The sequence below is a fragment of the Zonotrichia albicollis genome, chromosome 10 (genome assembly GCF_047830755.1).
Source record: "Zonotrichia albicollis isolate bZonAlb1 chromosome 10, bZonAlb1.hap1, whole genome shotgun sequence".
NCBI lineage: Eukaryota > Metazoa > Chordata > Aves > Passeriformes > Passerellidae > Zonotrichia > Zonotrichia albicollis.
The window spans coordinates 25,034,656-25,046,566 of NC_133828.1; the positions used below are offsets into that span (position 1 = coordinate 25,034,656).

The 11,911-nt window shown below is 45.8% G+C and overlaps 2 protein-coding genes across 2 annotated transcripts; both read right to left on the reverse strand.

Annotated features, from left to right (window-relative positions):
* Positions 1-97: 97 nt before the first annotated feature.
* HOXD9 (homeobox D9) lies at positions 98-1,752 on the reverse strand. The gene is made up of 2 exons (XM_005484093.2): positions 1,010-1,752; positions 98-448 (listed from the first exon to the last, which is right to left on the reverse strand). Exons 1-2 carry the CDS (start codon positions 1,677-1,679, stop codon positions 207-209), a joined length of 912 nt encoding a protein of 303 aa, XP_005484150.2. The 5' UTR covers positions 1,680-1,752; the 3' UTR covers positions 98-206.
* A 3,970-nt stretch (positions 1,753-5,722) lies between these two features.
* HOXD10 (homeobox D10) lies at positions 5,723-8,138 on the reverse strand. Its single transcript, XM_005484092.2, has 2 exons — positions 7,397-8,138; positions 5,723-6,000 (listed from the first exon to the last, which is right to left on the reverse strand). The coding sequence occupies exons 1-2, from the start codon at positions 8,136-8,138 to the stop codon at positions 5,723-5,725; spliced, it is 1,020 nt and encodes a 339-aa protein (XP_005484149.1).
* Between the last annotated feature and the right edge of the window lie 3,773 nt (positions 8,139-11,911).

The following is an 11,911-nucleotide window of genomic DNA, read 5'->3' on the forward strand; positions in this document are numbered from 1 at the left end:
CAAAAAAAAAAAAAAAAAAGGACAAACCAAACCACAATCAAACCCCCCAAAACCCCCACACAACCAAACAAAAACAAGCAGCCACAACCCAAAACCAAAAAAAAAAAAAAAACCAAACCCACAACAACCAAAGCCCCACACTCCCCCGATGAAAATCCAAACTCAAAACTAAATCAATAGTCTCCAACTATGTTTCCACCCCAGCGTTAGTCTCCTTTATTGCCTTTCTCCTTGTTCATCTTTTTCATTTTCATTCTTCTGTTCTGAAACCAGATTTTGACCTGTCTCTCTGTGAGGTTTAAAATCCTAGCTACTTCGTAACGGCGGTCTCGGGTGAGGTACATGTTAAACAGAAATTCCTTTTCCAGTTCCAGAGTTTGATACTTTGTGTAGGGACAACGCTTTTTCCTCGTTGAACGAGCGTGGATCCAGTTTGCTGCAGGGTTATCTGGAAGAAGGGAGGTATATAGGGAACGGGGAGGGGGGGGGAGAGAAAGGTCGTTAAATTAATTTAACGAAGGATGGACTGTTTTCACAACTTTGGAGGAATTATCATAAAAGCCTTAATGCCCCAGTCTGTTTACTGTACAAATGATGTCTTGATGGTAGGTGGTTATGTGGAGTCTTTTATGGGTGCTTGTTGCTGCTTGCGCTGGGGTAGGCGTCTAGACGTTTTTATAGGTTAGTAAAACTATCAGTTTTGCACATTCGAGCCTTACAGGTTTCAGCAATAAATCAAAGGGGCAATTTCTTTCTTTCTTTCTTTCTCTCTCTCTCGCTTTCTTTCTTCCTTCCTTCCTTGCTTGCTTCCTTTCTTTCTTTCCTTCCTTCCTTCTGTCCTTCTCTTTTTTCTTTCTTTTTCTCCCTCTCTCTCTCTGCCGCTATTCCTCTCTACTTCCCCCATTTCCCGTTTTGTTTTGATTGTCTTTTTCTTTTATTTTCTTTTCTTCTCTTTCTTTCTTCCTTTTTTGGTTTTTTTTAGGGTTTTTTTGGTTTTTTTTTTACTTACTTGGGTCAAGTTGCTGCTGCTTCTCCTCTTTCAGATCGCTGCTCGGGCTGGGGTTGTGGCTGCAGGCTGCGGGCTCCTTGGCGCTGCCGGCAGGCGCTTTCTCCCGGGACTCCTGGAGGAAGGAGCTGCACGTGTACTCGGGCACACCGATCCCCTGGGACTCCCGAGACGAGGAGCATTCAGTCCTTTTGGAGGAGGAGGAAGAGGAGGAGGAAGACGAGGAGGTGGCTGCTCCCGTCTCCGGCTTTATCCCGTAGTGGCGCCCGTTGGAGGAGCCGGAGCTGGACGCGGAGCCGCCGCTGCTGCTGCCTCCGCTGCTGCCGCCGCCGCCGCCGCCGCCGCCGCCCGGGAAGCCCGGGAAGGGCTCGATCCAGGAGCGCACGTAGCGGCCGGCGTCGGCTGCCCCTAAGTGGGGCTGGTGCATGTAGGGGTGGTAGATCCCGGTCATTGCCGCAGACGGCTGATGGTGAACAGTGGACCAGGAGGTGGAAAACACGGTGGATTTTGGTGCAAAGCTACAAGAGGAAAAATCTGAACTCTCTGCAACACCTGATGGCCTGGAGGTCGCACTGTGACCTCCCTGGACGAATCTACTCCCATAAACTTCTTCGCTTTCATGGCCTATGAGAGAATCGACATAATAGTTACTTATGGTGCCACTAGACGACATTTTAGGCTCCCCTCTTAGTCATATAAAAGGTTACACTGTTAACTGTATATGATACCCTCCCGGAGAACAATCGTAGTATTTTGCAGACTGCAACCCTCAACCATTGGTTGTGGAGCCCACGTGATCATATTTACCAATACTGCGAGTAAATCAATCCGCTAAACTGGGGCTGCTGTGATTAAAAAAAAAATCATCATCAACAGCGGCCCCGCACAGCGCTCCGCACCGCCCGCGCCCCCGCACGGCGCGGGGCCACCCGCCCTGCCCTGCCCTGCCCTGCCCGCCCTGCCCGCCCTGCCGTGCCCGGCGTGCCCGGTGTGCCCCCTGCCCGCCCGGCCTGCCCGGCCCTCCCCGCTCTCCTGCCTGCCCTACTTGCCCGCCTGTCTGTCCGCCTGTCTGTCCTGCCGGCCAGGGCGCGGCGGGCGTGGCCGCGCTGGCTGCCCACGGCCGCGGCGGGTGCGGACTATTTCTTCACCTTCGTTGAGCGATTTCTGCCATTCATTTCTTAATCAATGAGAGGCAGGGTGTTTAAATAAATCCAACAGCCTTGGCTTGCTAATCACACTCCAAGCTGCTGAGGGAACCCGCTGGGAAAGGGGGATTCTTGCCTGTAAAAACAAACCATCGCAAGCTGGGACTGTAACGACTTCTCATAAAACAGGAAAATGTTACAGTAAAAGCACATTGCGGTACTTCCATATTTCAGAGCATGTGCGGGTATTATTATCCACTCCCCTCACCCCCGGACAGAAAGTTTCCCTGGAAAGGATACACTTTTAAAAAGAGATGCCCATTGTGTTGTTTTAAAACAGGTGGAAGACCTCTGTAATGATTTTATGCCTTTCAATAAAAATTTTATGAGGTGTATTTGATTATAGATTAATGTGTCCCTAATAAAATGGACGGATGGAAACAGCAAAGCCTCTGTCTCCGAGCACGACTGACGTGTGGCTGAACACATGCTCCTCTATCTGCGGAACTTTGGGGCTACACAGCCTTCACACAGCCCCCCTTTCGGGTGTGCAGAGCGGCCCGGCAGGGACGCGGGCGCAGACAGCCCGGAGCAGGCGGCGCGGCCGCAGGCAGGGCCGCACGGGCGGGCGGGCTCGGGGCCGCGGGCCGCGGGGCTGGCGCTGACCCCAGCCCGCCGGCAGAGCTGTCTCCTCCGCCCCTCGCTCATGGGGAGCCACGTTCAATGCCTACGTGAGGGCTTTTTGCCCCCTTCGCTTTCTCTTGCATGCCTTCCCTCCCCAGCCTTCCCTTCCCTCCCGGCCTGGTTTTTCCTGCCCGAGCGAAAGGACCCCCCGATAGTACTGAAAAGTGGATTACCCATGGTCTTCTGCCCACGCCTGCTTCCCCGGGCGAGGGACGGTGGCTGTGTCGGGATCTGGAGGAAACGCAGAGAGTTAGTGGCGAGCCAGCACAGCCCGCCGGGGGCACGGACAGCAGCGCTGGGAAAACACTTCCTACTCGCGGGCCGTTATGAGGAAGGGACTGAAATTCCTGTTTATTTAATGATTTATTGCTCTCCTAGGTTGTTTTCTTCCTTTTTTCTCTTTTTTTTTCCTTTTTAATTTTTTTCCTTTTCCTTTACTTTTTTTTTTTTTTTTTTGTGTGTCATTTGGCTTTAGCATTTTCTTCTGCCATTTTATAATTTCTATTACATTGTTTTCTAGAAGCAGGGTTTGTGATATGGCAAAGAATTGCCCCTCGTTTCAAAGAGATATAAATTGGTAAAGCAGGCAAATTAGAGTGTGCCTCATTTTTACATACGTTAAACTCTTGGTATGGAGTCAGCTATTTACTTCTCACTGCCGAAACTTCTTTGGCGGTGTAGCAAGCACCTTTAAAGGAAAAGAAAAGGCCGTGCGAATGTATGCAATATTTACGGGGTTGTTTTGTGGGTTTGGGGTTATTGGGGGGGATATTTTTTAAGCATCGTTTTGATGTTTGTTTTCGAAAAGGGAAGGAGCACAAAGTACCTAGGTGCTTGCGGCTCTCGCAGCTCCAAAATGATGATGCCTTGGTTGGAGGAATATATAGCCTCTTCCCTCTGAGTAAATGTGCACATGAGGAAGTACTGGATTAAATTAAATATCAGCGACGAAAGAGCAAACAGAATGCCACCAACAGCATTATGAGCAGTATCTGTCACCAAGTCGCACAATATTGGCACTATCTTGAGCTTAATTTCTTGATTTAGAAAGAGCTTAGGGGAGAAATGGGAGTTGATTGTGAGCAAGCTGGTTTCCCAGCGCCAACAGCAGCCACGCTACTTTTGCAGTGCCCGTTTGAAGGTGAAAGTATGCCCAAGCATTTGCACTTCAGTTTGAAGTCATGTTCATTTGCAAGCTATTTGCAGTTCTACTGAGTATATGTGCTCGCATTCGCCCGCTCCCAGCACACGTACCTTCCTCAGCTGCCAGCGCAGAGCCATGCTAATACTATTTTTCAGCTATGTACAGAAAGGGTTAAGAGTCGTGAACGTCATTAGCTGGATGTGTGCTACTAAAATGGAATTGCGCGAAATAAAACGATCTCTGAGCAAACAGAAACGGTGCAGGGTGACAAAAGTGGGTCTGAAGAGGCTGGTGCACTTTTGTGAGCACGCCTGGGAGGGTTTCTGCTCGAAAAAAGCCAACCTCGCCAGATGCTGGGAATGTTTTGAGGGAATATTTTTTCCATCCATGGTCTTCTGAAAGCTGTTGAGCTGACCGAAAACATTTACTTATACCTAGCTTTGCATTTATTATGGAGGTTTTTTGTTGGTTTTTCCTTCTTTTTTTTTTTTTTTAGTGAGCAAAGACATGAAATCAAAGTCTGCACATTGTAAGCACGGAGGGAGTGATATTTTTTAAATCAACGTATGAACATCAAATAAAATGACACACATATTCCTGACAGCTTGTAGTAGAAAGATATTTTTATCACTTACCATTTACGAGTTGTACGAGTTGATTGGATGAGGATGTCCACTTAAGTCATAATATTTTACAACTTTTTTATCCGTCCTCTTTTTTTTTTTCTTTTTTCTTTTTTTTCGTTTGGTTTGGTTTTTTGTTTGGGTTTTTTTTTTTTTTTTGGGTGTTTTTTTTTTTTTTTGCATTCAGTTTGTCAGACTGCAAACATCACACAACATTTTATCAAGTAATCAGTTGTTTACAGATACATTTATAAATTAATTGGGTATACATCATTTCCCGGCCCAGTCTCCACCCCACCCCGTAGGGAAAAGGAAAAAAAAGAAAGGAAGGGGGGAAAAATGGAGGAAAAGAAAGAAAGAATGCCAGGCAAACACACACAAAGACCAGAATATGGTAAAAAAGGTACACCAGTCCAAAAAGCTGATGACAGAGAGAGATCAGGAGACCAACCTGTATCCGTGCTTCAAACATTTGTAGAAAACCAAAGGAACCGCATCATTTTACAGAGTTTATTGCATTATACATGCAAACAGAACATGCACAAGAAGGACAATTTGCTGCTGAACGACTACTATTCCACATATGCACCACAAGGAAATGTCTACAATGGAGAAGAAGGAAATATTCCATTTTACGAAGGACAATCTCTAAGTTCATTTGAGAGGATAGTTACATTATAATGTGCTTCTCTTTCCCCCCGCCCCCACAGTTTTCCCCCACTCTTTTTCTGAAAGTATTGAATGTACTCAAAATGTTATGGCCCGTGTAACAGCCCCACATAAATACCATTTTGTTAGTAAAAACATGAAAAAGTCACATTGCTTGGATGTTCGACAGTTCCAATAAGTTAAGACCAAATGATAATATTCAATAATAGTTACCCTGCATTACGATGAGAACAAAAATAAATTACACGTGCTAGGTTTTATATATACTCATCATAGTAATACATATTCACTTGCAGCGCTAAAAGAAGGACGAAGAGTCACATTCTATCAGAAAACAAAACAAAACAAAACAAAACTGGAAAATGCCGGGTTTTGCCAGAGTCTCTCCTGCCTTTATCAAGTGGTGGTGCTGTGCCCATTCCTCACTGGTGCCCCCCCCCGGGGTTAGGGTTTAAGAGAAGGTCAGATTAGCGGTCAGTTCCCGGATTCGGTTCTCCCTGCTCATCTTCTTGAGCTTCATTCTGCGGTTTTGAAACCAAATCTTGACCTGCCTGTCAGTGAGGTTTACGCTCTTACTGATCTCTAGACGGCGCTCTCGAGTGAGATACATATTGAATAAGAACTCTTTCTCTAATTCCAGTGTTTGGTGTTTAGTATAAGGACACCTCTTCTTTCTGCCACTCTTTGCAGTTAACCAATTGCTTGTTGGAGTATCAGACTTGATTTCCTCTATCAAAATCAAAGAAGAAGAAAAAAAAAATCAAAAATACCTCAGACTGTTAGAGTGTACCCTTGGCCATGACCCCTCCTCTGCAGTGTCTGGCAGATATGGTGGATGTGGGCATTGCCCAGCGCCCGGCTGAGGCGTGGGCTCAGCCAGGGGACCTGCGGCCAGGCTGGGCTCGCCTGTCCCCAGCCCTGCACCCTGCCCTGCGGCCACCCCGCTCTCCTGCTCCTGCCAGGAAGGGTCTCGCAAGTTTTCGGCCGGCGTTTAACATTTCAGCAATATTTAACCTGCCGTCCGCCCCATGGACACATCTTAACGGGTCTAGCCTCGCCATGGCCGACTCGGGCTCCCACGACAATTGCCACGGAAATATTCCAATTACAAAATAGTCTCGCACTGTATTTTGAAGCAGCATCCCCACACACATCAGCTGAATCACGCAAGCACACCTATAAACAGATATAGACATTTCCCAGGCAAAATGATATACAAGAAATTACGACCCCCTGTCTTGGATTTTTTTTTTTTTCATTTTCCTTTTGGGTTTTCTTTTCCCCACCAAAAAGAAATCTCCCCCACATGAAGCTAGACCTGTACTACTAAACATAATTCAGATAAAGAAATTCTCAATGCACACAGAGGATAAAAATTGACCTAGAGGTTGCAAAGTACATTTTGATAGCAGAAAATTTCTCGTTTTGGGATTCTTTGATACACGCCGTTCGAAAGAAAGGCGTTAGTGCACTTTAAATGAGAAAATAAAATCAGATGCCACCACTTTCAGGTTTCAAAAGCATTTCAAAATACTGGTGCACTTTTGGAGACCAAGCAAAGGTTATCTAAAGCACCACATTGAAATATTCCACCATTGGACCAGGCAGATAGCGGGCTGCTGTTTTCATTGTGCATTTCTTTCCAACTTTACCCAGTCTGGTAGCACCTATTTCTCACCTATTTTAAGAGGATCGTAATTAACTTTAAATGCAATCAAACCGCAGTAAGGCTCAGTGGAAAAAAAAAAAAAAAAAAAAAAAAAAAGCTAAATACTACGAGAGAAAAGTTGAGCTGCTCGTATTTTACAACCTCCAGACCCGCTTTTTTTAGAGGTATGGGGCTGCTTTTGGCTGCTGCAGCGCATTACGGAGCACACGGCTATATTCCCCGCATCACAGAGGCTGTCTGCGTGCACGGGAGAGGCAGATCTCTACGGAAAATCTTTGGACCGTTTTGTGAAGCATTTTTGCCTGCCAAAATCTTCAGAGAGACAGCACCTGCAGCCCGATACTCCTTAGCATTAAATGTGATGGCTGTGATGCTCGTTAGTATATTCGAGCGTGCTTTATGGTGCTGGCGTGTTGGAGTTACACCACGGCACGGCTTAAACTCGGTAATACAGACCTTTACTCTCCTTCTCCTGGACTTCTGGGCTGGACACGGAGCCTTCGGGCAGACAGCTCCGCTCCTCTTGCAACGTGGACTTGGGCTCGGGACTTTCCACTTGAGAGACTTTAGCGGTGCTGTCTTGGTTGTTCGGGTTTTCATTCATTTTCTTTTCCAGCTGAAGTTGAGCAGATATCTGCGGTTTGGAGCTGCCGCGAGGGTTTAACTGTAACATTACAGTTGAACTCGTTTCAGGGCTATTATTGTACTCTTGGGTTTTCCCAGTGGCGTAGGTCTGGCTCAGTCTAAAATATCCTGGGACAGGAACCTCGGGGTTCTCAATGGGGCATGATTCAGACACCAGCCTCTGGTAGGAAGGGACGTCTGCAGAAATGAGTTTGGATCTCTTATCGGAATACATGCAGCAATTGCTTTCTTCTTTAATATTTGTAGTGAAGGAACAAGTGGGGACCTGCTGTGTAACAGGTTGCTCTATTCGACAAGATCTGTTCGGGTCTGTCCAAGTGTCTACTTGAGGTATATAAGGATGTACATTCATACCCATATTTTGGTGATTAACTTCTCTCTTAGCCAGAGACGGAAGGAGTCCACAGGTTTGCATCCCATACGTCCCAATGTCTGTGCTAGGTGGCATATACATGCTGGCGCTGTTGGAGTAGAAACTGTCACTCCTGCACGCACTGATGAGAGAATCTACTAAAAAAGTATTAGCGGCAGGAGAGCTGTTGGGAAAGGACATTTTGGGGCGGAATTTGAGGAAGAGAGATTGTGTCCTTTGTAGGCTGACATCTCTAGGAAAACATTCCCGTGTAATTGCGGATGCCTCCGCGCGACCACATGACAGGCGGGCCAATGGCAGCGCCCGCCGCCCCGCGCGCCGCCGCCCCGCCGCTGACGCGCCCCGCCGCGCCGCCCCGCCGCGCCCCGCCGCGGTCAACAGCGCCCCCTGCGCCGCCGCGCCGGCACCGCACCGCGCCGCGCCCCCGCGCTGCGGCACCGGCCCGCGCCGCGCCCCCCCGCGCCGCGCAACCTCCGCGCCAGCCCGGCCGCGGAACCCCCGGCGCGGAGCGGAACCGCGCCCGCCCGCCATGGCTCCCGTAAAAGCCCCGCCGCTGACAAGTGCGGGGACAAAAGGTTGCGGGATTTATTAATGCGTATTAAGGAGAATCAGGGGCGATCAATAAAACCCTCATCTACATTCTCGGGCTACTCGGTAATTTTCTTGCTTCTGAAGCTTTTTCAAGAGTTATACCCTCTGTTGCCGCGCACGGGAAGATATTTTATTAACAAATCAATCGAGACTTTGTAAAGGATAAGATTAATAGTTAAGATTTAGCATAATGGCGTTCGCGTTATGAATTATTGAAAATTATACTATTGATTTTTTTCCTAGCTGCTAACCGAGAAGGTCAATTTTTGTTTTAACACAAATCGTCAAATATTAAAAGGTGGACTTTTGTCATAACTCGAATTTTATAGGGAAGCCACATTCCTAAAATTATTTTACAATGCTCTCTCCCGACAGCCTGGAAAAAAAAAAGAAAAAAAAAAGAAAAAAAAAGAAAGAAAAAAAAAGAAAAAAGAAAAGAAAAAGAAAAAAAAGTGGGTTTTTCTCTTGCCCTACAAACCGAAAGCATCAACAAGGAAATTTCTCCTTCTGTAGTGTTGCTCATCAAAAAAGCATGCAGAAACTCATGTCCTCACTGCAACTCCTTTAACTCCTTTAAGCAACTTTTTCTGTCTTTTTTTTTATAAGAATGATGAATGCATCTGTATCATAAAGCAAACAAACAGCAAAGAAAGCAACCAACAGAAGGCAACACTAACTGTCTACATGGCAGATCAGAGTTTTCTTTCCCAACATTTTAAACGTGTTTTATTGTTTTTCCTCCCACTCCTTAGCCGTATTTGCACCCGCAGCTACTACATTTTAAATAGTGGCGGTAGAAACTGTTTATTACTCTTTATCGTTTTGCTTTCCTTTCTCTTTCCTTTTTATTTTTTCTTTTTTTTCTTTTTTTTTTTTTTTTTTTTTTTTTTTTTTTTTTTTTTCAAAGTGGGGTATTTCTTATCTGGGACCAATGTTGTTAAGGACCCTCATCCACACAAAGTGAACTTGTTGATAATTTTTGTTTGGGACTCGTTCGCCTGTTTATTTTGGGCCTTTCTACCATCAAAATACCCTTTCAGATCCCCAAGAGCAGGCAGCACATGAAAGGATTTTTAAAAATTTAAATGCGTCTTTCGCACACTTACAAACGTGCGTTTTCCACCAGCGTGGGTTTGAATTTTCCTCTGTTTCCTGGCATTTGGATGTTTTTGTACTTTGCCGTACACTTTAGACCGCTGGAAACAATAACCCTATTTAAAATTTCGCGGTGGTGGCAATGAGACAGACCTTTTAAAACCTTATCGCAGCTGTTCAAATACAACATCATTGTCAGGTTAAGAGCCAGTGTCTTTTATAGCTGCGGTCTCCAGCTCCTGGGTTGCCGGAGAGTTTAAATATTACCTTCGTAATATTCGCTGCTCGCAGGCTCTTTCGGCAGCATCCCCTGCGCCTGGCGCAGCCCCTGCCCGCCCCGGGCACGCTTGGCCGGCGCCGCGGGCCGAGCCGAGCCGAGCCGAGCCGGGCGCCGTGGCCACGTAAGATCATGATCAGAGCCATGGCTAAGACTCGCCTGCGCCGCGGAGAAGCCGCGGCGGAGCCCACGACGCTCCCTGCGAGCGCCGCGTCCCCCCCCGCCTCGCCTTCTAGCAATTTCCTCCTCTTCAACAACAGCCTGGACAACCCACAGAGTTTAAAGAAACAAAATACTATCTTTCTTGACGCAGTTTAAGGCTCGACTATTAAATCTAATCAGGAATTTTATGCCCATCAAATGGTTCTTTCATAATCTTTATTTACACTGTAAGAAAAGGGGTCCCAGAAATATCCCGGCTCAAAGTATCAGCCCAGAGGTTTGCGGCGGGTTTCGCCCAACAGTAAAGTTAAAACAATAAGCAAATGCTGAGCTGCTTTCCACGCCGGCCTCGCTGCTGCTGCTGCTGCTGCTGTTGCTGCTGCTGCTGGAGGAGCTGAATTCTGGGCTCCTGATTAGACATGAGGGCTCTTTGATTTTTTGTAATTGAAAATATTAATTTCATGCATGTCACTACACGGAAACTCAGATGACTGTTGTGATTATAGTAATTTAAATATTGCGTTCAGGACTGGCACACGGCTCCATAAGACCCTTCGCTCACGGTAAATCATGAGGGATTTAAAAACGGGCAGCAATTTTTTATTGAAAATGAACAGTAGAAAGTTTAAGTTTGATGTAAATAGAAGTTGAATAAACATGCGAGAGCCATTGGGGAACTGGGGACTTAGGCTCTGGGCATTTAATGTCACTATTGTTTTAAATCATATTAAAATGGAATAAAGTAATTAACATTAATAAATAAATCAATATTGTGCAATAAATGAGATATACAATCTACATTAATATAAAGGTTTTGCTCTCAGAGCCCCATATTTTTTAGAACGAGGATGAAAAAATGCCCCAACCAATGGGTCCATGCAGATGTAAATTACTGTTTGTAATAAAGCATAGGTGGACATTACAGTTTTCTCCTCTAGCAAATGTCAGGGCTAAAAACTGGAGGTTACCAGACGTGGCAGCAGGGCTTAATTTTCACTGCCTTATCTCCCTGAACCTTATTACTGGTGATATGATTATGTTTTTGTCTCGGCTGTGCCGAGCATTCTCATAGTTGCAATTTGCTGTGTTTGTGTCCCATTATGCGAGGGGGATGGGAGAGGGGTACGGAAGAAGCCAGATATTTTGCAGATGCCTTCAGTAACAAAGGTATTGCGAGAAATGTCTTATTTTTAAAATAGGCTGGAACCCCGGAAGCTTTTAGTAAATTTCCTTTGATTTACTTGATTTCACCATTTTATTTAGGGTGTCTTTAAAAGCGCTGACTGTATATTTTATGCCACGCTGTTAAATTGCAGGGACATTGAAGAATAGTTTTATTTAAGAAAAAAAAAATTGGGTACGATATTGTGATCTTTCTTCTTTTAATAAAGCAACTGTCACGTTGCCCAGATTTCTCTGTGCCGTATTTTCATAGAAAGAGTCGGCGTCTGGGCTCAGATTCTCTAGATTTTTTTGACCGAGGTAAGGGGACAGACACGACATACTGATGACACTATGTTTTTTCCTAAATATGAAATCCTATAAAATAAACAAAATAGCACTCTGATCTTTTCTTCAAAGGTGTTAATTCTGAGCTTAAGGATCGCCCACTAGCACTGACCGTACGCTCAGCTTCGCCCTGAACCCCAGCCCTTCTCCTATTGAATTTCCATATTTTTGTGCACACAAAGGTGCCTGAGTGTGATGAGATTTTAGCTTGTATATTGGTGGCCAGTTCCGCCTTCAGCCTCGGTATTTGTGCGGCATATTTATCTTTCGGCGGATTCCTGCCGCATTTATATTTTAATCGGAAAATAAGCAAATGCCC

Coding starts and splice junctions, on each gene's coding strand:
- HOXD9 (XM_005484093.2), bottom strand. CDS start 1,679: ATGTCGTCTAGTGGCACCATAAGTAACTATTATGTCGATTCTCTCATA. Junction 449..1,009: donor GCAGCAGCAACTTGACCCAA/GTAAGTAAAAAA, acceptor CCCTTCTTCCAG/ATAACCCTGCAGCAAACTGG.
- HOXD10 (XM_005484092.2), bottom strand. CDS start 8,138: ATGTCCTTTCCCAACAGCTCTCCTGCCGCTAATACTTTTTTAGTAGAT. Junction 6,001..7,396: donor CCAGGAGAAGGAGAGTAAAG/GTCTGTATTACC, acceptor TGATTTTGATAG/AGGAAATCAAGTCTGATACT.